At 38.6% G+C, this 23,940-nt stretch overlaps 3 protein-coding genes across 6 annotated transcripts in view; 2 read left to right on the top strand and 1 right to left on the bottom strand.

Moving 5' to 3' along the window:
• Positions 1-244: 244 nt before the first annotated feature.
• LOC134664515 (dnaJ homolog subfamily A member 1) lies at positions 245-9,909 on the top strand. The gene is made up of 9 exons (XM_063521198.1): positions 245-269; positions 310-428; positions 2,545-2,751; positions 3,306-3,559; positions 4,144-4,302; positions 4,975-5,130; positions 5,674-5,845; positions 6,342-6,469; positions 8,997-9,909. Exons 3-9 carry the CDS (start codon positions 2,553-2,555, stop codon positions 9,144-9,146), a joined length of 1,218 nt encoding a protein of 405 aa, XP_063377268.1. The 5' UTR covers positions 245-269; positions 310-428; positions 2,545-2,552; the 3' UTR covers positions 9,147-9,909.
• Positions 9,910-14,687: 4,778 nt separating this feature from the next.
• Positions 14,688-16,469, bottom strand: LOC134664514 (U3 small nucleolar RNA-associated protein 18 homolog). The gene is made up of 2 exons (XM_063521196.1): positions 16,303-16,469; positions 14,688-15,998 (listed from the first exon to the last, which is right to left on the bottom strand). The coding sequence occupies exons 1-2, from the start codon at positions 16,377-16,379 to the stop codon at positions 14,705-14,707; spliced, it is 1,371 nt and encodes a 456-aa protein (XP_063377266.1). The 5' UTR covers positions 16,380-16,469; the 3' UTR covers positions 14,688-14,704.
• Positions 16,470-17,075: 606 nt separating this feature from the next.
• The window catches only part of LOC134664535 (uncharacterized), an 86,393-nt gene continuing 79,528 nt past the window's right edge, over positions 17,076-23,940 (top strand). For 2 of the 4 annotated variants that reach the window (XM_063521228.1, XM_063521227.1), the window contains exon 1: positions 17,076-18,611. In XM_063521228.1, the coding sequence (XP_063377298.1) occupies positions 17,689-18,611 (923 nt within the window). In that variant the 5' untranslated portion in view covers positions 17,076-17,688. The remainder of the gene's footprint in view (positions 18,612-23,940) is intronic. The other 2 variants (XM_063521231.1, XM_063521230.1) reach the window with 2 other exon arrangements.

The raw sequence follows: 23,940 nt of genomic DNA, 5'->3' as shown, positions 1-23,940 counted from the left end.
AAATGTGTCTAAACGAATCCTTGTCACCCTAAGCGCTAGTGTCTATCAACTAAGATATAGGAGTAAAAGAGATAGCATGTTAAGTTAGTATTTGAAATCACGTTTTTGTAATTTTATTTGCTTATCGTTGTATTCAAGAATTTTCTCGAAACCACGTTTTGCGTTCGTCTCATGTATGTACCGAGGTTTTAATAAAGTGTTCCGCATATTTTACGTCATTTTTGAACTTCGACTGCGTCAGACTGGTGTCAAACCGTATTCTGTGGAACACTGAGCATATAATCACTACGTTTTACGTTGCTGTGGAACTGAGACAGTGTGTGGTGTGCTCGCTCGTGATTCGTTTTCTGGAAGTTTACACAGTGCAGTGCAAGTAGCGTATCGTTATTATCTTTGTTAAAATCTAGACTTGGAATTGTTAAATTAAGGTAAGTTTATTCTCCGCCATAATTTTCTGGATTGTATCGATGGAACTTTTTCGATGGTTGTAATGTCGGGCTATTTTCTTTTCCACCACAGTAACTAATCAATATTCGTAACTTACTAAAGTATAATCTAAACCACGTTTCTAAAATAGTGGTGGTTGTCTATTTCGTACTATTATTTAGATTAAGTAGGTATTCGATGTATCTAATTCTAAAACCAAAATCTGAACATGCGTAACAATAGATGAATAGCTGGAGAAAGGAAATGAATTCTAGAAAAGTATAGTAACCGTACAGTCATTCCGTGTTCTAACGAGATTGAGTTGTACTGTGAGCGTAAATCTTTAGCAATCAGCTGATTGTATATGTGTCATTAGGGCATGTAGATACCTAAGTATGTATTATCTGGTTGTTTAATATATTTTCTTCAAATACAACTCGCAAGTTTTATGCATCTCGAGCTTTATGGCTTGCACTGGTATAAGTAGGTATAACAGCTTGAATAAGGCTAAACCTCTGGCTAGTTAAATATTGATAAACTTTCTAGGTTTTCTTTGTATAACCTAGCTACATTGGAAGCAGTAGGTGCTAAATATTTGAGGTTAATTTTAGCCAATACCACAATGTTGTGGGCTGTTGATAAAGTTGGTTTCTAGTAGGCAAGAAATGAATGATCTTTATGGCAACATTGCTGTTTTGAGAACCAATAATAAAAACCTATTGGTTGAAAACATAACAAATATACTCCTCAAATATTCAAGCTGCAAGAATCCGCATTGATGCCATTGATTATAATATCTAAATATGTATAGGGTGACTGCTATAGTAATTGCCCACTCCTTACAAATCAAAAAGAAACAAGCCAATTGAAACCTTATTACTAAGAGGGCCAATTACTATATACTGGCCAATAACTATAGCAGTCACCCTAGTGTAGGGTTGCCATACGTCCCGGTACGCCGGGACATGTCCTGGTTTGAAGCATGATGTCCCGGTGTCCCGGCCCATAAGCAAATTGTCCCGGTTTCTAAATCATAGTTATTTGGTAGGGGGCATTGAGACAGACAGACGGCCGGACGGTCAACAAAGTGATCCTATATGGGCTCCGTTTTTTTCCTTTTGAAGTACGAAATCCTAAAAATCTACCTACTATTATCTCGAAAAAATTTCGCGCTCGCTTCGCTCGCGTTCTCATTTACGTACCTACATTATTTGTGACAGTTAAGTGAAAATTTGGTACACATATATTATGTCAATCTATAACCCGGAGACGGACATGTAACGTAAATAAAATGAATTATAAACATAGGGGGCACTTATTGGGGGGTAAATGAGACAGTTAATAAACAAAGTTTTGCAAACTATATGGTGTTATATATCAAGTGATAGAGCTGTGGGAATCTCAAATATATTTTATTAATAATTTTAAGATTAATAGTTTAGAAGTAATTTAAGTAATTAGACAAAAAATGACCACTTCCCCTCTTTATCTCCGAAACTTCTAAAATTAAAAAAAAAAAACTAAATAGTTCCTTACCTATAGATGACAGAAAAACCTATTAGAAATATGCAGTCAAGCGTGCGTCGGACTTATTACTTAGTTTTTGATCGTCCCTTACGGGTCTTTTTTAAACATTTCACTCACGTTTCACATCAAAATATACATTGTTGAAAATTGTGTAATGTACAGAACCCTTGGAAGGCGAGTCCGACTCGCACTTGGCCGGTTTTCTTCAAATGTCCCGGTCTGAGCCCCCACACTTATGGCAACCCTACCCTAGTGTAATCCATTTGGATCCGATAAACAACAAGAAAACATGGTGGGTTGTGTCATCATGGGATATTCAATGATATAATTCTATAAATACAGTTATGTTTCAGCTCATTGGTCAAACAAACAAGTGAATTTTTTGGTTACTTTATTTTTAGATGTTTACGGGATAGACTTTACCTATTTTATTATTTTCCACATTTTGCTTTTTTAGTTCTTAATTTTTAGAATTTTAGAACAAAACAATTAAAATGATTAAGAAAAAAATAAAGCTTGATTTGAAACTTCCCAACTTGTATGTTTATGTATGGCACTATTTGCAAAACTCTTTTACTAATATGATTTCAGATTAAAAAATGGTTAAGGAAACAACATTTTATGACATCCTTGGAGTGAAACCCAATTGTACGACAGATGAGCTTAAGAAGGCGTATAGAAAATTAGCACTCAAATACCACCCAGACAAGAATCCCAATGAAGGGGAGAGATTCAAGCAGATCTCCCAGGCTTATGAGGTGCTCTCCAATCCAGACAAGAGGAGAATTTATGACCAAGGTGCGTACAGTTATATTTCTGTAATGTTTGGATAATTTGCAACTCTAATGCCAGGGGCAATGTGTTTTATTAAAGGCCTGGCCACACTGGATGCGTGTCCGTAGGACGTGCACGTGCGCGTTCTGCTACGTTGTAGAATACGAATCCTCATAACTCATAAGAGATGACACACAGTTTTGACTAGTTATCAGTTCATTTGAGATCATTCACATCATGTCATTGTGTATAATTGTTCAAACAGCATGCAGATTTTGCAACGGCAGTAATAATAACATGATGTACTGTCGCAGGAGTATTTTATTTTACTGCACGCACGACTGAGCTGCATTGTGACATATATGTACAGCACACTGTGTGGCATGCGCTGCGTGACGTGCACGTCACCCGGTATGACGGGTGGTTCGCACGTCTAGGCTTAAGTTCGTCGACGTACACGTGCTGCACACGCAAGTGACTCAAACGGTGTAGCTCGGCCTTAATTGTACCCACATAGGATTTGCTTGTAGAAAAGATTTCCAAAAAATAAAGTTAGTCATATCAATAATCTTATATAGGTGGCGAACAAGCCCTAAAAGAAGGCGGCGGTGGTGGCGGCGGCTTCTCTTCCCCCATGGACCTGTTCGACATGTTCTTCGGCGGGGGCTTCAGCGGCGGCCGCGGCCGCGGCCGCGGGCGCGAGCGGAAGGGCAAGGACGTCATCCACCAGCTGTCCGTCACCCTGGAGGAGCTGTACCGGGGTGCTGTTAGGAAGCTGGCGCTGCAGAAGAATGTCATCTGTGAGAAGTGCGAGGGCCGTGGTGGGAAAAAGGTAAAATGATTATTCCATTAAATCTTAAATGCTTATTTTTTTTATACCACATCAGTGACAAACAAGCATACGGCCCGTACCATCAGGTAAGCAGTCACCGTAGCGTATGGACGCCTGCAACTCCAGCTGATTACGCTGATTATTGCTGATTGCGCCAAAACCGTGATTATAATTAAAAAAAAAATGTGTGCAAAATTATGTTGAATGGGAAGATTGAGAAGTTGTGTAATTCTCAGCTTTGTGTTCTTGTTATTGCAGCAGACCTTCATGTACAAGCGTCAATTTTCTATGTAGTTGAAGTTGTAGATGTAGATGTAGTGTAGGGACACCTGGCCGGAAGCAGGCGCGAATCGCGTTCATTCAGCCCGATTCCCTGGAGTCGGAGTTAGTTGGTGTTGGTACTTGGTAGTTCAGCGATCATCCTTATCAAAATTATGATAGGTATTTCATTTTTATGTGGTTTGATGAACAATCTCACCTAGTTAGATTTAGGCGTCACATTCAAAATAGATTATTGCTAGGCCTACTGGAATAAAGAAATGATTTAACCTTAACATGTGTGTTACAATGTTGCTATTGTCTAGGGTGCGGTCCAAACATGCCCAACATGCCGCGGCTCCGGCATGCAGGTCCAGATCCAGCAGCTGGCTCCGGGCATGATCCAGCAGATCCAGACGGTGTGCAGCGAGTGCCGCGGGCAGCGGGAGATCATCGACCCTAAAGACCGCTGCAAGGTTTGCCAGGTAAATTAACTTCTTCCTTTTCTTAGCACTATTTCAAGACAAATTTTTGAGAAGAATTATTGCAGTAGAATTTTACAGCAGTTAAAGGACACGCAAAAATTTAAAATGTTGCTTTATGTGGTGAAGAATTGGATATGTTTATTAGGTAAGGGGCGGTGTTTATTAACCCCTGCACTATTCCAATTACATCGCAAAGGTAATAATTATCAATTAGCCTAATTGGCATACATGGCAACAATAGCTATGTATATTCAAGCTGTTAGAAATGAATGGAGCATAGCCAAGAATGTTGCTGTATAGAAAATTGCATACCATATTTTATATTGCCAATTGAATAATCATCACACAGATCTCAACTACAAGATGCAGTAAATTCAAAATATATACAATTATTGGGTTCAAGAATGTTGAATATTTTAAAAGCCTCTTTGAAATTATGTCATATAAATAAAACTTGCACTGCATGCATGGGCTATCAAAATCGCTGCAGACTTGGTCTAACTCTAACATGTATTTACGCTTGTCATGCCCAGTTGCACACCTCAAAAGCTAAAGAAACATCAACATTACAAGTTAAATATCTTAACCATAATACCCTGGGTTTTTAACCACGCGGTGTCTAGTTTGTATTCATTCATACACATTGTCTCAAACTATTTATTCTTCTGTCAGGGCCGCAAGACCGTGCGGGACCGCAAAATCCTGGAGGTGCACGTGGACAAGGGCATGACGGACGGACAGAAGATCGTGTTCAGCGGGGAAGGCGACCAGGAACCAGAGCTGGAGGCCGGCGACCTTATTATCGTGTTAGATGAAAAGGAACATGAAGTAAGTTACATTTACTGGTTAACAGATTTTTTTTTATAATTCATTAACACGGAATTTGATCGCGTATAAATTAAGGACCACGGACGTTTCGAGGATGATGGAGGAGGTTGTAAGAAGCTAGTTAATTCAACTATTGGAAACAACTCTATTGTACTATTTCGCTAATGCCAAGTTTTTGTCTTATAAATCTTATAATATTCTAGTAATCCCAGTATTCCCAGTAGGTACTTTGTGGTTAAGTGTTATCAAGGTTCTAGCTCATGACATGACACATTTTAACAATAAAATTGGAGTAATGTACAAATACAACATTTTAATTGTGCTGTTTTGCTTTTTATTTAATTTAGTCTTTAGTGTGTTGTTTTTGTCCACCATTAATGCCACGCCTATAGTGTGCAGCGCGTAATTATGAACCTTGCCGTAATGGATGAAGGTTGCTTATTGGCTGTAACCGCGGCCGGTTTATTATTAGAGCCTATTTTAACGTAGCCTTTTCGGATCCATCGTATCAAAGAAAAAAACCTTAACCTTCTTTAACTCTAGGTGTTCAAACGCTCCGGCAACGATCTCATCCTCCGCCTCAACATCGAGCTGGTGGAAGCGCTGTGCGGCTTCCAGAAGGTCATCCGGACCCTGGACGACAGAGACATTGTGATAACGGTCATGCCTGGGGAGGTCACTAAGCATGGCGAGGTCAAGTGTGTGCTGAATGAAGGTGAGTAGGAGAGTTTTTAAGCCCACTGCAATACTTAGTACGGTAATCATGAGCAGAAGCCGCTACAAACACAAATCCCGAACAATTGAGAAGGTGGTGATAGTATAGTATTCACTCTCTTTGGGTGGTATTCTCTCATTTAGCACACTGGACCAAGAAATCGGACAGGTGAAATAACATTGACACGAGACAAAAAATCGCGGAACTTGGTGCGAAAAAATATGTGGATCGCTTCCACATTCACTAAGTACTAAAGAGGCACAATCGGCAGATCTGGACATTAACCCCCTTATTCATAAACGCACTACAAACCTTAATCAGCTACAATTCGTTTGTCCTTACTGTCATTTTGACTTATGTATTTGTAAGAAAGGGAAAGTGTTAAATGCCAGGTCAGCTAATAAATCGAAGAAAAAATACCATGAAAACACCCTGTCTTTGTCGAAATGCTTTCTATAACAACATATGAACTTCATTATTTTGTTTTTAATTATAGGCATGCCGATGTACAAAAACCCGTTCGACAAGGGCCAGCTCATCATCCAGTTCCTAGTTAACTTCCCGAGCAACATTCCCCCCGAAGTCATTCCCGCGCTAGAGAACTGCCTGCCGCCCAGACCAGTGGTAAGTCTCCATTTACTTTCATACAAATTGGAAAAATATTGAATAATTTTACGGTTTAGACTCACTTTTGAGTCACTCGCGCGATATGAAAAAAAAAAATTCAATATTATTATGTCTCACAACAATTTAAATTCGATGATTGTAAAAATATTCTATAGGTAGGTTCATAAGAGCTGAGGCGAGACACCGTAACATATTTTTAAATGGGTTACGTATTCTAGTGGGTTTTAAAATTTATTTTATATGAATGAATGAATGAAATTTTATTCCAGAAATAATCCATATGTGATTATAAACATTTAAAACTAATTACATAATAAAATACAATTATTATTAATTAAATTAAATCAATTATTATTAATTATATTAAAATACAATTATTATTTATATGAGGTAATGAGTAGGTGGCTTACAAAAATACCCGACAGTTTGAAGTGTTTGGAATTATCCAAATACACCTTACTAAATAATAGTAAATTTTAATGCAGTTCTTTTTACTTAAATTCTTAAGAGAGTTAAAATATTGCATATAAGTCACCTTGCAAATGAATAGGTATGAATCGGATTTACGTATTTATAAATCGTGATTTAAACATGCAAATTAATCTCATACACGTAGATTTACAATGTATTGCGCCATCTTTAGTGTCAATCAGTACTTCAGCAGTTGATTAATAGGCAAGTCACCGGCAAGGCCGCACCGTGCTAACATTATTGTCATATTCGTAACAATTACAGGCAAAATATGTACCCATTTGTCGGTTACATTGAAAGCTGATCCTAAGCCGAATAGCGCTATCTTACCAATGAGTTTTTCGGAACTTATGTACGAAATATCATTTGATATTTACCAGTCGCTTTTCGGTGAAGGAAAACATCGTGAGGAAACCGGACTAGTCCCAATAAGGCCTAGTTTACCCTCTGGGTTGGAAGGTCAGATGGCAGTCGCTTTCGTAAAAACTAGTTGCCTACGTCAAATCATCGGATTAGTTGACAAGCGGACCCCAGGCTCTCATGAGCCGTGGCGAAATGCCGGGATAACGCGAGGAAGAATAGCAATATTCGGCTTAGTAGGGCAGTATGATAGTATTGTTTACCGTTTTTATGCAACTTCTAGACTTGTTACGTTATGTAAGCAGCTATGAGTTGTATTTCTTAAATTAGCACTTAATCATTGGCCGCTAAACTTGGGTTAATGACGTTTGTTGTGACGAGACTGCGGAATTTAGAGGACATAGCCACGCGGACGTGTCGCCCCCATACGAATATTAGTCCATCATGATAGTACATATTACGACATGACAACAACATCACATGTAGAGCAAAAAGTAGGGAAGCCGAGCAAACTGTGCCATTTCTTTAATGATAAGCGCTTAGCTTTTGAAATAAAGAGACGAAGATACAGATACTTTATTATTCAAGTAAGCATATTAAAATCCGCTTATGAACGTTCAATAAAGATAGTTTATTATTCAAGTAGGCTACAATGCGCTTATGAACGTCAAATAAAGCCACACCGGCTCCAACCCTACATGTCTGCCTCGAGATTTAAATCCCCCCTCAATTGGAGGAGGGTATCTCAATATGTGACCGTGATCCCTTGAAGAGTATATTTAAATAAGATATCTGTTCGGCACTTTACAGGTGTTATTTCCTGTCTCATAGGTATAGGTTTGTGTGTTATGTTTTTATTAATAACGCAACGAAGGTCGCGACACCCACGCCCCTTGTTTGTTATGAAAACGTGCTGGACCATTAGAAAAACAAGAAAATATCCGCAAACGCAATAGTAATACGATATATTTATACTCGACGGAACAGAATCAATAGATAGTATCGAAAATAGATATTTATGGGGTAAAGTAATTTAGACAAAATTAATTTAGGGTGAGATGTTGTTTGTGCATGCATAGGTACAAACAAAATATTAAAGTTCTCAATTATTTTTAAACGGATTTATCTATGTAATCGCTTTTTCTTGTAATTTAGTTATTCATTAAATTATTTGAGATGTTTTTAGGATACATAGGTGGTTATTTTTAATTCATCATGAGGCTCTCCTTACGAAACTAGGTTGATAGAGGTTTTCAATTTAAGTATGGATCTACTACGGCCGAGCGTACTTTGTAGATATTTGTGGGCTAGGAAGCTTATGTAGTCAGTAAGGTAACATACATATAGGTATAATGGTCTTGAAAAGTTATTTAAGTGTTAATTCTTCGAATTTGTGCCTGCGGCTAAACTCCGTCAAATCAATATAAAAAACTAAAAACGTATAAATAGTTTGACGGAATTTAGGCTGATCGCGACATACAATTTAAAATGACGAAAGTTTACTAAAGTGACATTCTACGAAACTTGCTAACTATGTAAACAAACAGCCATATTGAAATTGTCCCTGAATTATGAATTTTACATAGTTAGCATGTTCCATAGAATGACACCTTAACGCAGACCCGGTATTCAAACTCGTGGTTCCAAACAACCGGTTCAGAGTCAAAAAGTAACCTTGACATGGTCGTTGCAGGTGGACATCCCCGAGCTGGCCGAGGAGTGCCACCTGGTGGACCTGGACCCGGAGCAGGAGTCGCGGCGGCGGCGCGCGCACGCCGGCCCCGCCTACGACGAGGACGACGACCACCCCGGCATGAACCGAGTGCAGTGCGCCACCAGCTAGGCTAGCCTACCCCATCCCGAGGCCGGGGGGAACCAACCTCACACGTTATTTAACTTAAACGAGATCACGACGCCGTTATACGATTTGAGTATAATAAAACTGTTCATTCGCTGTTTTTAATTTTAACACTTTTATTGCTGTTCCTAATACAAAATAAACGCGCCTAACGTGTTTTTGGCGGTGATTTTGTGTTACTATTGTGTCAGTGGTAGACAAAACATTTTTTGCACGTTTTAAAAACATCGGCTCTACAGTAATTTCCTAGCCATTAGCCTGAAACAATCATTTTCGCATAATGTATACCTACTTATAGTGACGCAAGTTGGTGAATTCCATAAAGTGAACATACGTTTCCACTTTCGAGCACCGAGAGTTGAGACCCATTCGCAATAACTATAACCGTGAGTAAAACCGTATTAATATTCTTTTAAATATAGTATTAAGTACCTCAGTAAAGAAGACTTCTTCACGGCCGATTCTCGTTTATTTAATAATGTCTGAGGCGGGTTTTAATTGTTTTAAACCTGCTCTTTCTATACAATGACTATGCGTCGAGCGCTATAGTTACTCTACAGTAAGCCCATGGCAGCGTTTAATTCGTGATGACGACAACATAGTGTATGCCACTTTCCAATACCCTTGACGGAATGTGACGTGCTTTATTTTCGTTTACCATGTTATAACGCAACCATAAGGCAATGGTCCCACTGCGGGCTAGTAAGCTATGAGCTATCGGCTATAAACACGAACAAAAGATAAGCACTCCCGTGTAAATAAAAGAAACACGGCGATATTTATAGCTCACCGCTGGGCGAGTAACTATAAATATCGCCGTGTCTCTTTTATTTACACGGGAGTGCTTATCTTTTGTTCGTGTTTATAGCCGATAGCTCATAGCTTACTAGCTCGCGGTGGGACCAGTGCCTAAGCCTTGGGCTCTAGATAAGTTGTAATAGAGTGCTAAAAAATCGTTCACACAATTTATACCACCCATATATTTTGTTTTAATAATAATTGAAAGTCAGACTAACCTAACTCTGCATGACATTTGCAATGAGAGAGGCCATGTCATGCCCACACTTTGTCATATTCAAGTTGGTGCCAAAGTTAGATTAGACGGACTCTAAATCTTTGTAGGTAAAACCAATTCAGTAAAACTCATGTTTTGATAGCCCTATTTTCAATATTTTAGCCCTCTATTATAACTGCCAGACAGCAGGACTTTTAGATAAAAGATAACTAAATATTATAACAATAAATTAGTTATTGTGAACGTAAGATTATAGTTTTAACTAGTGTCCGACCGAAACATGTTTTTTGCCGAAACCGAATGTTCGGCTTTGGCTCTAGTTTCGACCGAAACCGAAACTTTTGTAGACTTGTTAAAATCGTTGAAAAAATGAAATAAAACCCCTTTTATACACATATTATGGGGCTGTCAACACCCAATATCCTTGAAATTTATGTTACTTAAACAGTTTTTTAAGAAAATTATTAGAGTTAGACCAAGATAATTCTGCAACGATTTTGATAACACACGCAGTGCAAGTGTTATTTTAAACGTCAAAACTTCTATGAAATTATGACGTATATATAACATTTGCACTAGTTGCACTGCGTATGCTATCAAAATCATTGCAGAATTTTCTTGGTCTAACTCTATTCATTCACCAGTCAAGTTAACATGTAGATACAGGGTCAACCAAAAAACCAACCAAAAACGCGAGCGTGAAATTTTTTGTTGACAATATCGCAAGGCCGGGTACCAATCTTCACCTGGGCCTAAAAGTCCGAAGTGCCCCAATGAGGGGAACTTTCATGCGAAGTCAAAGCCTTGCTTCAAAAATAAGTATTCTTCAGGCTTCAGGATAAGTAGTTGAGCACAGACTCCAACCAATGTCCATTGTATTAAAGAGCGAGACCGCAGGCCGAGCACGGCGCAGCGAGGCCAAAGGCTAAGCTGAAGTAGAGGACATGTAGAACACAAACCAATAGTAAATTGAGGTAAAATCACTCATTCACTCCGAAACAATAAGACAGTGTGTGCGTTACAGCCGTTATAGGTATTGACAGCCTCATTAGTGGAATTGTGTTTTGTAATAAACCAATTAATTTCTGTACCTATACATGTATAGTAGGTAATAATTGTTGTCCCACTTATTCCCCAACGTTTGGTCTTATTCCGAAGTACCATTTCGTAAGTTTCGGCCCGGCCGAAAGGTTCGGCCGTATTTTGGCCGAAACCGAAACTACAGCCGAAACATGATATTTTGGCCGAAACCGAAACCGAACCTTCGGTCGGACACTAGTTTTAACTGAGGCGTGAATTTGAGATCCCAGTTGGAACTCGTAGGGAAAGAAGACTAACCCCCTTATTCATAAACTTTTACTAAAGTTAACAAGCCGATAATAATCGTTTGTCCCTTTCCATCATACCAATAGGTCGGAAAGGGACAAACGATTATTACCGGCTTGTTAACTTTAGTAAAAGTTTATGAATAAGGGGGTAATCGTTTACGAGGTACTGTTGTACCAACCACGCCAATGGACCTTATCCTATATGACTTTTATGATTATATTTAATTGTAGGTATCGCATGTAACGTTACTTCAGCTTATCGTAGCTACTGTAATTTGCACATTTTAACCTTTTTTTGTATTTAATGTGAGTGGCGATTTTTATATATATACCGATTTTGTTGAAAGAAAGAAATAATAAAGTTTATTTCATGTATTACATCGACGATACTATAGCTGTTATTGCTAGATGAATTACCTATTTACATTTTATTTAGTAATAAAAGCATAATTAAGGCGGGATGTTAGGTCCATTAGCTTTATGGTGATTGTATTAGCGTTAGTTAATTGTAACTTAACTATGAAGTAATCATCACTGTGATTTTTATTTCTTTTCTCTTTTTAGATAATTGTGTTCGTACTATTTTTATTTTAAGCTCCTAGCTGACATAGTATTAACATACAGTAGCGTGCCTAGGGTTTTGGAGTAGGGCAAGCCGAAAGATATGTTTTCGTAATAACTGTCCAATCTTCACTCTTCGGGGTCAAATGCATCTGCTAGCGTGACGAGGCGAGCTAATCATAGCGCACGTCTGCTACGGAATGAATAATGTCATTTTGTATTTTGTTAGACAAATAGCTCGAGCTTGGTTTGTCGCTTTGAACATGTTTTTCTAGAACGCCGTCATATTTTGATAGCAACGATACAAGTTCCAAAAAATTGCCCCTATTTAATGAAGTGTTTGACTCATCGTGTCCTCTAAAAGGAAGTTCTTGCTGTGCTAAATGGCACACAATATCGACTAACCTCTGAAAAACACTACGATTGTTGTCAACACGCATGTTATGTTTTGATATTTCTTCTGATAATTGTCGCGACAAAGAGGCCTCGATCCTTTGTTTCCCAAAATTGCTAAAAGAAATCACTGCACACATATGTTTACCGGAATTCATGTGCCTCTTTATTGCTCCAGATAAATTATTTAAATCGTTATAGCCAGAAGTATTCCAAACGTTAATATCGTTCGAAAAAAATATGCAACACCAGCAATACATCTTATTTGTATGGGAACAACCAACAATCCAATGAGTTTTGTAGACGGCCCTACAGAAATTTCTCTTACGCGACTGACTTGACTGAGAAATACACAAGTCGGGTGTTGGTTTTGCCGCGGAAATTAGGTCCCGTTTTTCGACAAAGGTCAAAGACTTTACCTTGTTTTGGTTGACTAAAACGTGGACGCATTTCAAACCGTCACAAGGAACCACTTCTTGATCCATTGTTAACACTTATTAAACTAAGCGCCACAACGATGAACAAATTCACATTCACTATTTAATCAAATTCACTTAAACAAACTTTCGTTACTTTCGACTCGACCACTGACTCGGCTCAACTAAATAATAATACACTTGAAGTAAACGCGAACGCGCGCTGTGCGAACTTATGCAGCTAACTTCACACAAAATCCAAGCATAAATCGTCTTATAAAATTGCTATACATACCAACATATAGTTACATCGTTCTTTGACGGTTTGTAGGCTGATAGTGCCCAGAGCGGGACGAAAAAGCAAGCACGGTTGCAAGCCAACGAGTGCGAGTTCGAGCAGGATAGCTAGAACATCCTCCGCCTGATTTAGTTCGCGCGGACGAGGCGCCACGCCGCGGCATAATTTTGCAACACGCTCGTGCCGCGGTTCGAGGCCGCTGTGGCTTGAATTTAATAATACGGGTTCGTTTGGCGCGCGATTTTCAAAATAATCTTTATTGATCTTATCACTACGTAATTTCGGTAAGGCAATTAGTTGCCTTAGGGCAAGCCCGGCTTTTGGGCTTGTATGGAAGTCCCGCCACTGTTAACATACATAAATATTTAATTTATGTTTAGCACGAAAACGTAACATTGTCAACAGTTTTATAACGTCAAATTAAATTATTTGTTTGACTAAGTCATAAAAACCTGTATTGGATGTTTAATCTCAACAAAATAGCCAATTGATACACTCCTGTAATACAAATATAATAAGAAAGTTTTTGTCTCAAACATATTTTTTATTTACGTCATGCTTTCTAGCAACCCTACTGCCTCTTGGCATTTTTATATGCGGATTTAGTTCACAATTTGGTAAGTACTTTGAAAAAATGTTTACTTCTTTAGCTATAAATAGGGAGTAAAAGCCAAATGAAGTTGGAGAAGTCTAGAGTATCTCACCAGTTACCCTGTCACTGACTAAAATAACCAACTTGGTTTCACATTACATCTCAAAATGTTTGTGGTACAGTCGACGTCGAAGATATGTTTACACTTTAGAACCTTACTCCTTTGTAATAAGGCGAAAAGTGTAAACATATTTTTGACGTCGACTGTACAACTGCGTTGCAAGACTTGAATGTTTTTGATGAGATCGAAGATTTTATACAAACAAATAAGTACATAGTTGATAAATGAATGACAAAAATCGTAAAATGAAGTTCACTTCAATGCCCATGTGCTTTAAGGCATCCTTTTGGACATAACAGGTTTAGTCTAGGGATGCCACGAATATTCGGCAACTATTCGGTATTCGGCCACTTTGCCGAATACCGAATACCTGTTGCACCTACCTAAAAAAAAACATTACACAAAAAAAAAACCAAAAACTAGGTATATAATGTATTTTTGGAAAGTTAGTTAAATACCATGGTACGTTTTTGAGCATTTGTTGATTACAGAATATTTTATTTTTATCATGGGTCTGATTTGATTGACTCTAACTACATTAATTGATTCTGTTCAACATAAAAATATATGTTAGCAAACATTGTGATTTGTTGGTGAACAGTTTTTTTAATAATTGTGACTCAAAATGTTCGCATTTCATGCCGAATATTTGGTACTCGGCCGAGAGGTGGGGCCGAATATTCGGTATTCGGCCAAATTCATTATTTGTGGCATCTCTAGTTAGTCCTTTAACATGGTCAGGGAACATGTTAAGGATGAGGCAATGGGAAGAAAATACCAAATGTGCATTATTTGCTTACAAACATTATATTGACAAAACTAATAATTTTTATAATGTTTAAGCCTGTACAGTAGAGCACGAGACTTGTCATTCCCAACACCCATGTAACCACTGTTAGGTGAAAATCCAATACAATTCAACAGACCAATATCATTTCCTTGAGTGGGAAAGTTCTGGAAAATCTTATATGAAGGTATGTGCACAAGTTTTGCAGCATTCGGTAGAACATTTGATATGATAGCCATTATCTCTGTAGTTGGATTAAATTGGAGACCAGTTATCTTGGTGCACAAACTGCTGACAACATGAAACGGCTCTGGGTTATATGTGGTTGATTCCTTCAGTGCTGAAGTTTGATAGATATTCACAATGCCTTCTCCACTGCCCATGGCTAACAGCCTCCCACATGGACTGGTAGTGATAATGGAACCATTCACACATCCTTGATCATAGAATTTCCTGTATGATCTAAATGTAGATAAATCCCACATTGTTACCTCACCTTGAACTCCATAACAATACAGTTGGTCACTAGTGTCTGAGAAACATATTGAAACAATGTCTGAATTATTTTTCAATCTTCTAATCAACTCCCTGGATGTTGCTGAGAAAATAAGTACTTCATCAAATCCACCACAAATGGCAATATACTTTCCATCTCTGGACAACTCAAAATTCTTGGTATTTCTTACAAGATTTGGCAGGTCAATAATTTCTGGCACAGCTTTTATAAGATCATAGTAACAGTACTGTCTATGTCGGCTTGTTGATGTAATGAATGCATGAGTGCCACTGGGAGTAAATTTAGCATTATGAATTTCCCATTGTTTCAACTCAAAACTATGTAGTTTTTTATTTTGCTGACCTGATAAAGAGAGCAAAGATACAACCCCCGCAGAGCCACCCACAAGTGCAACACTTAGTTTAGGATGAAACTCAACACAATATATGTTAGTGCCTTCATTTATTGTGTCAGTGTTTGCATCTTGAGCTGGCCTGAATTCTAAAACCTTTGGTTTTAACCCTGTACCAGCTTGCATCCTCTTTTTGGACTCTAAATGTCCAACTCTGTTTAAAATGTTGTCTGTGTCCTCATCACCTGTTTTTGGTTTGATTTTGGCCCAACTTGGTGTACCCATCATTGTCTCAAATTTTTGTTTCAGTTTGTCAGCATACTGTGCTTTGCCTTTGAACATGGGATTAGAAGCCACCTGGTTTTGGTCATCATCATCAGTCCATGCAGGTTTCAGGTCCAACTCTGAGTTTGAATCATCTTGAGACTTCAGTTTTTCTGACATATTTTTTGATTTGTGGAAGAGCAACTTTGATAACCTGTAAATAAAATTGGTATTTGTACAGTAGGTTAGGTACAATTTTTTAAGTAAAGTAAGGAAATAATAACGGTTGTTACATGGCCAGGAGGCTTGGGGCCTCAGCAATAATTAATGCATCAAAAGTATGTTTTCATTCTTGTATTTGAAATATGGCACACTACAATAGCCAGATACAGAAGTTTTCAAGAAACAGTTGGGCTTAACATTCTCCAGTATAATTAAATTACTTTTCAAAACTTTAGTTTTACTGCCCTCAGAAACAACAAAATCTACGTAACCTATAAGTGATTCTCGTAACTTACTTTGCTTCTTTGGGATCTTCATTGTTACTCCGCATTTTCTTCATCTGTACCTTCCCACGGGGTTTATTCCTCTTCATCTTTTTGGAATGTATAATTAACTACACAGAATTCACAGTCAACGAATATGTAAGAAAGCACGCTGCATGAATTTCATTTCATTTCAATATTATTACACTTTTACACTCAACTGACACTTGACAAAATATCTTTGGTTGACAGTGACAAATAAAGGTAACGTTCTGAAATAATCACCAGTGGCATACGTGCAATAATACTGTTCTAAAATATTGTAGAGCATTGTAGAGGCATTTCTGGGCTATAACCACGAAAATCGAAGTTCGCAAATTGCGGGGATTTTTCTCTGTCACTCTAATTACGCCTTCATTGGAGTAAAAGAGAAAGATCCCCGCAATTTGCGAATTTCGGTTTTCGCGGTAGCCGCTCGGTTCTATCACATAATTAGGAAACTTTAATTAACTCTTGATAAATAAAAATATCTCATCGCGACGCATTTGAAATTATATCACGTTTGTATATAAATAATAAAAATATTCTTTGAATTATTTAAATTGCTCAAATTTGGAACAATCCGCTTTGACAACTGTTCCATAGACAAGAGTGTTTTTTCTCGAACGTAACAGATGACGCCACTGAAATTGTCGATAAAGCAGGAAGTGATATGCAGACATTTTAGTTCTTAATGCGGCCGACAGATGACAATTTATATCAGTGTTGCATCTCTTTTACTCTACCAGTTAATTTTTAATGCAAGAAAGATGTAGAGTCAGCCAACAGATATTCCTAGTATAGAGCTAGAGTTTCTTCATTCGTTATTCGCCGTGCTTCATTTCAATGCATCGTCGTTTTGTGATGAAATCGTTTTCAAAATGTTTTAAGTGATCGAATATTAGTTATACGGTGTCAATTTGTGTAGTGTTACAGATCAAAACAAAGTTTATGGAAGCCATATAAGTTTGTTGCTCGATTATGAAGCGAACTCTTTTTATTGTGTGACCTTTTTACATCCTTGGATAGTGTGGCAATGGTTTTACTAATGAATGAGAAACAGTTGTAAAAAGTGCTACCTATTTTATTATCTCTGCTGAGGGTCTATTAGGTTTTACAATGGGGCCGATAGGGGCACCCCCATAAAAATATTAGGACCGTTCGCTTAGACCATCATAAAAACATCACAGATACGCTTCATGACAATCGAATCGAAACGTTCGGTCGAGGATGGTGCGGCGCCTCCGCGGCACGGAGAGGTCGCGGAGCGATGATCGGAGGCCCGACAGCGATGCTCGGAGCGGCGCCCGCTCCGGAGGGTCGCGTCCAGCGTTCAGCTAGTGAGCAGCCGGCTCGCGCGGAGTGTGATGTGCGTGCGGGATGGCCAGCAAGCCCGCGACTCCGGCGGCCGCGCGAGGCGTGCCCGGCGCGCCGCGCGTGCTGGTGTACGTGGCGGACTCGCGCCAGCTAGAGCCCGGCGCCGCGGCGCCCGCCGAGCCGCCGCCGCTCTACCCGCACGACCTGCCCGTCGCGCTGCCCCGCAACGCGCTCTTCAGAACGCAGAGCGACGCGGCGGACCGAAACCCGCCCAACACCATCTTCTACAAGCCCTTGAACAATGATGGCAAGCTTAACTCTTATGGATCAGGTGATAGTTTGGTCCAGAGAACTGATTTCTTTCCTGTCGCTCAACAATTTATGAAAGAAAGTTTAAAACTTGACGAGAACAAGTCAGTTGAGAGACAAAGTAATATTGTTGTGCGAAGAGACTGTAGTAATAGTTCAATTAATTCAGAAGTCTGTGGTGTAGAAAGTTACAATTCAAGAGTACCATTAGAATCAGGGGAGTTAGCAACATATCAAACCAGATGCCCTGTTCCTGGGGTTTCTGATAATGCTGTGCCGTTGCAACCAATTGTAGTTCAGCATGGTTTTAATCAGTTCACGGAGAGTGGCTCGGTGAATGTGAATAGTGAAGGAAGAAATAGTGACAGAGAATTAGTGGACAAGAGTTTTGTGAACTATCAGTTTTTAGAACAAAGTGTATCTCACCAGTCAATAGTGAATCAAAGTATAAGTATATTGAATCAGCAAGTGGGTGTGAGCCGAGTGAGTGAGGGTGAAGGCCCACAGTTGGTGCGGACACCTGATGGGCTCGTGTTAGCGGTGCTGCCATCAACAGCTCCACAGCCGGACTCCTCAGAACTTAGCAGTAGAACTGCGCAAAGTGAATCTTCTCAAACAATTATAGTGCCTTTAGGTTGGAGAAGAATAGTGAGTGGCACATCAGTCCTGTATATAAGGTAAGTTCATTTTTTCTTACTTACTTATTTAGATTAACTTAATTATTTAGATGCAAGTTGGGTTGTATATACTTTATACTCATACTCATTTTTCGATTGTATTGATTCATTTCCTGTTGATAATGAGATGATGCATGAGAGAGGTATGGGGAAAAAGGCATGCTGTGGCAACTCCAAGTGATGGGAAAAAGGCAAGCCAATGATAATTGATCAATTTCTTAAGAAAATAATTATTAATAATTTATTTGTACCATTCCCTTACACAAATTACACACCCTAAAACTGTATTAACCCGTGGAGCGCCCTACTGTCACACGTGTGCTGGTAACTAGTATGGGAGTTCCATACTACTGTAATTCTGGGGTGCTCCACGAGTTAAATCGGCAAATTTACTGCTTTCAATTTGGTAATTAATCTTATTTATCAGTACAAGAGAGACAAGTTACCTATATAACAGCTTTGCAAAACTAAAAAAAACCCAAGATATTGATTACATTATAATTACCTAATCATTTAATAGGCAATATGGTGTTTTATTTTAAATCACTTTCACATATACAATAATATTATACACTTACACATTCAAAAATGCCTATATACCTAATTCTCAAACTGTAAATAGCACAGACCTTCAAGAAAAACGGACACTGTAAGCAGTAGCATGTATAACGATGACCAACATACCTACCACATTATTGTTAAAGATACAAGAATAGGTATCCTTATTGAATAAAATAAAAAATATAATAATTTATGTTATTACAACTTTAAAAATCTCAGTATAAATAATGGTTAATTTGAACAACAATTTTAAAGTAAGCAACCACTATTCCATTACCATTCTCATAATTTTTGGCATACCGTTTAAAAAACCTTTTTCTTTTAGGATAGCAGAGATCAACATCAAATCTAAGGGCAGTAGCAAAATGCTTCTTTTCAAAGAAGTGGGTTTATTAGTCCCGAGTACCTACACCTACAGTGAAATTATTCTAACATCACATATTTGATAGTTTCAAATTGACCCTTATATGTATATATGACTTTTAGGCTACCAGTTAAACGGTAGATTTTAGCATCATATCTATAAAGCCCCACATTCACACTCCTACCGTGTAGGCCGCCTCGTAGTCCGCCTCGTTGGGTAGGATTGTGTATCGGGGTTGCGGACTACGAGCCGTTTAGCCGTTTGTAGGACGGCTCGTAGTCCGCAACCCCCATACACAATCCTACCCAACGACGCGTTCTACGAGGCGGCCTACAAGGTAGGCTTAAGGGTGAATTCATAACTGTCAAATATGTGATGTTAGAATAATTTCACTTGTAGTAGGTGTCCATGTAACACCTACTAAAGTTTTTACCTAAAATTCTTAATCCATAAATAGAGTTAAATGCATTGTTAAAATAGGCACGTATTTCGATGCGATTACAGCCCTTATTGACGATCATTTCTACCAATATACATATATTGAACTTAATAAGACAAACATAAAGCGAATGCATAGTTGCAGAAACCTGTTTGCAACAGCAAATCGAATACGTTTATTGACGTCTCACTACTTGACGAGCACTTGCCATGATAAAACTAAAAATAAAATCCATTCGGTACAAAAATATGATGAGTTGTTAAGGCGCGCAGGTAGACATGAGTTACAAAAATATAAAATATGAAGATGATTTTAAGAAATTATAAGACTACTTTGTTGTGAATAAAATTCTATATTTACCGTCAAAGCAGCAATTTAAACAAATTAAACTTGACTAGTTAATCTAGATTATTTTAAGGTGTTTGTTGAGCGTTTTTTTTTATTGCCTGGAATGATCCATTTTTTTATAATTCCAAGTTTTCGGCGGTATTGAGATGCTGCGAAATAGCATCCTAATGGGATATAGTCTATAGACATAATAACATACGTTTGAAAGTAATAATAATACTTTAACGGTTGGTTATATTTGACGAAACATTGACGGTTTGGTCGAATCCTATGTGTAAAATAAATGTCAGATCCACCGTTCTGATCTGATACCGTGCATGTAGGAGTTTGATATCGTATCAACAAAATAGTTAAACACAATGATTCCCCGATAAATAGTTAGTGTTAATGAAGTACGCGACGCGAGCCTCGGATCGAGCGCTAACGTTAAATCAATCCTGCGCAAGTGGACAAACCAGTCGGGCAGCTGGCCGGACGTGGCCCGGCGCAAGTCAAAACCTTCCATCCTATCTCTTAATTGAAAGTTTACAAGGTTAATCTACGTTATTGACTTCGAGGAACATTACCTGCCTTTATAATTCGGTTCAGGTTTAAATGTAGAGAGTAACGTTATAAAAAATATGCATAGGACTCCAGGATGTTTCAGCGCAGCAGGTAAATCATACGAGTCCGTCACACAGGCGCGTTTTCCTGGCGGGGCGTGAGCGTTTTATATGTAAAAGCGGCGCGCCCGTGAAAACGCGCCTGTGTGACGGAGCCTGTAAAGAGTCGTTTGATATATGAATTACAGGGAAAATGTCAGCATACAGTCAGCAGCAGAAGTTACTAAGTGGGCAATGTGTTCAAAATTACCTTGACACGCTCTTATCCTCTTAATAATAAAGTCGCGTCAATAGTAGATTGTTAACCAAGAGTGGAAAGAGAACCATTTCACCCGAAATATTTTGGCGCTCGAACGAAGAAAGAGCGCCAATAGTTAGAGGGTGAGATGGTTACTTTTACCTGAGTTAAACACTCTATTTCATTTCGACTATGAGGAAAGTCGAACACGAGAAATGTAGGTTTATTATTGATAAGTATATTTCTTTAGAACAAATTATTAACAGATGCATAGATAGGTAAATCACATAATTTATTAACTATAAGTCACTCGAATCACTTGTCAATGGTTTTAGATTTGTTTCCGACCAAACTGTAAACGACGCCAATTTCAGTCATGCGGAAGCTAATGAGCTTTTAACTGAATAATATGCCTGTTAGCCATTGCTCGAAGTAAAAATAAAAATTACTTTCCACCCGGTTATCAGCCTATGAAAGGTAAACTTTCCGAACATGAGAGATGAAAAATCATTTTAAACACCTGGTCCGCTTAGCAACTTCTGCTGCTGACTATACAAAGAAAAATCTATCAAATAAAGAAAATAAAAAAGGCAGGTTCTTTATTAACAAAAAGCTATTTTACCGTGTAAACGACTCCGTGTGTGTCCTGGTACTCTGAAATAAAGATATTGCATTGTACTGTTTTATAAATAAGTCGCCACCGCCAACTCTTGCCGCTTGCACACGAAGCTCCAAGAGCAACTCCTTACGTCCGTCTGCAGTCGGCACCGTCCGGAGACCTGTCTCCCGGGAATATCTCTTGATGCTTGACGATCTGAGACGCGTTTAAGATAACGCACAGTCAATGGCCGGTGGTACGGGGCCTATCGCCAACTTCGAGCTTCGTGTATATCTCTGTCACTGATTAAAGAGCTTCGTCTTCGAATGTTGATGTTTGCCTCTGTGTTCTGGTACTCTGAAATAAGGATATTGCATTGTATTTTACGATATTGCACGAAGCTCCTAGAGCGACTCCTTACGTTCGTCGGCAGTCGGCACCGTCCGGAGACCTGTCTCCCGGGAATATCTCTTGATGCTTGACGATCTGAGACGCGTTTAAGATAACGCACATTACGCACAGTCAATGGCCGGTGGTACTGGGCCTATCGCGAACTTCTAGATTCGTGTATCTCTGTCACTAACTAAAGAGCTTCGTCTTCGAATGTTGATGTTTGCCTCTGTGTTCTGGTAATCTGAAATAAGGATATTGCATTGTATTTTACGATATTGCACGAAGCTCCTAGAGCGACTCCTTACGTTCTTCGGCAGTCGGCACTGTCCGGAGACCTGTCTCCCGGGAATATCTCTTGATGCTTGACGATCTGAGACGCGTTTAAGATAACGCACAGTCAATGGCCGGTGGTACTGGGCCTATCGCGAACTTCTAGATTCGTGTATCGCTGTCACTAATTAAAGAGTTTCGTCTTCGAGTGTTGATGTTTGCGTTAGCCCTTAGAACTAAAATAAACGATGTTTCAAGGGATGACGATGGTTGCGATTGATTCAGGATTTTAAAACATGAGTTAGATTCGCGGCTTGTGCCAAAAGATTTAAGTTTTATTTACCCTAATCTTATCATTGAATTCCAACCGTATTGTTTTCCCTTTGGGGTGGCAATGGTGGTATGGTAGGTAAGTGTTGGTACCTATGAAAAAGACGCTAAGATTTTTGTTTACATTGTAAGTCCATTATTAGTAATTATGCTGGATTTTGGATACGACGAGTACACTGAAGTACGTAAAAAATATCGGAATAATATAAACATTCAAATCATTCAATTGCTTTCCAGAGTGAATAGATGCATTTCCATTAGATTTAACAGAAAACCATCTCCACGCATTCTTTGTGTCAAGTCCGATTAGAAAAGAAAGTTACGTATGCTAATTCCCCTTCTTGATTATGCGGACATTGCTGTTCTGGATCTCACGGAGGAACTACTTGACAAGCTTGAACGTTTGCAAAATGTTTGCATCAGATACATTTTTGGCTTACGCAAATTTGATCACATTTCATCTTTCCGCTCCCAACTCAAATGGCTGCCCATTCGGCGTCGTAGAGACATTCATGTACTTTCCCTTCTATTTAACGTCCTTTTCTCTCCCTCTTCTCCCCCTTATCTCTCGGAGAGGTTTAAATTTTTAGCAGACGGCAGCGGGCACCGGCTCCGTTCCAGTGCAGATCTCTCTCTGGCTATCCCGCCACACAAACACCGATCCTATGACAAGTCTTTTACTGTGTACTCTGTCAAATTATGGAATTCCTTACCGTCTTCTCTTCGTAAGTGTCAATCGGTCGCATCGCTAAAGGCGAATTTAAAAAAGTTATGGCTTTCTGACGGAACTTGAAATCTAAAAGATGTATGCGGTTAGGTAGTTTTAGTATATATGTATTATATCATATACAATGTATTATATGTATTATATATTTTAAATATATATAGTTGTTTACATATTTGTTATATTTCATATCCCATACTTTGTATATAGGTACATAATTATAGTAGGATATAGGTTTACCTATCTTGTAGGATATTAAATATTTTATCTTTATGCCGTTTAGCACAGCTTTTATGTCTACCGTTCTCCAATTTTCCCTCAACTGCTCAAGGGTTAACTGGAAGAGATCCCTGAAAGGGATAAGTTCGCCTTTGTACTAATGATGTGTGTTCTTTCATGTTTTATGTTTCTTTTTGTACAATAAAGTATTTTACTACTACTACTACTACGTATTCCGTATTC

Source organism: Cydia fagiglandana, chromosome 5 (genome assembly GCF_963556715.1).
Source record: "Cydia fagiglandana chromosome 5, ilCydFagi1.1, whole genome shotgun sequence".
Taxonomy (NCBI): Eukaryota; Metazoa; Arthropoda; class Insecta; order Lepidoptera; family Tortricidae; genus Cydia; species Cydia fagiglandana.
The sequence above is the reverse complement of the archived record's forward strand: the minus strand, read 5'-3'. Positions and strand labels throughout refer to the sequence as shown.

What these genes read in the sequence shown, in the direction of transcription:
- LOC134664515 (XM_063521198.1), top strand. Translation starts at nt 2,553, where the DNA reads ATGGTTAAGGAAACAACATTTTATGACATCCTTGGAGTGAAACCCAAT. An exon ending in GAGGAGAATTTATGACCAAG is followed by an intron (nt 2,752 to 3,305) that starts GTGCGTACAGTT and finishes AATCTTATATAG; the next exon opens with GTGGCGAACAAGCCCTAAAA. An exon ending in AGGGCCGTGGTGGGAAAAAG is followed by an intron (nt 3,560 to 4,143) that starts GTAAAATGATTA and finishes GCTATTGTCTAG; the next exon opens with GGTGCGGTCCAAACATGCCC.
- LOC134664514 (XM_063521196.1), bottom strand. Translation starts at nt 16,379, where the DNA reads ATGAAGAGGAATAAACCCCGTGGGAAGGTACAGATGAAGAAAATGCGG. An exon ending in GAAGATCCCAAAGAAGCAAA is followed by an intron (nt 15,999 to 16,302) that starts GTAAGTTACGAG and finishes TTTTATTTACAG; the next exon opens with GTTATCAAAGTTGCTCTTCC.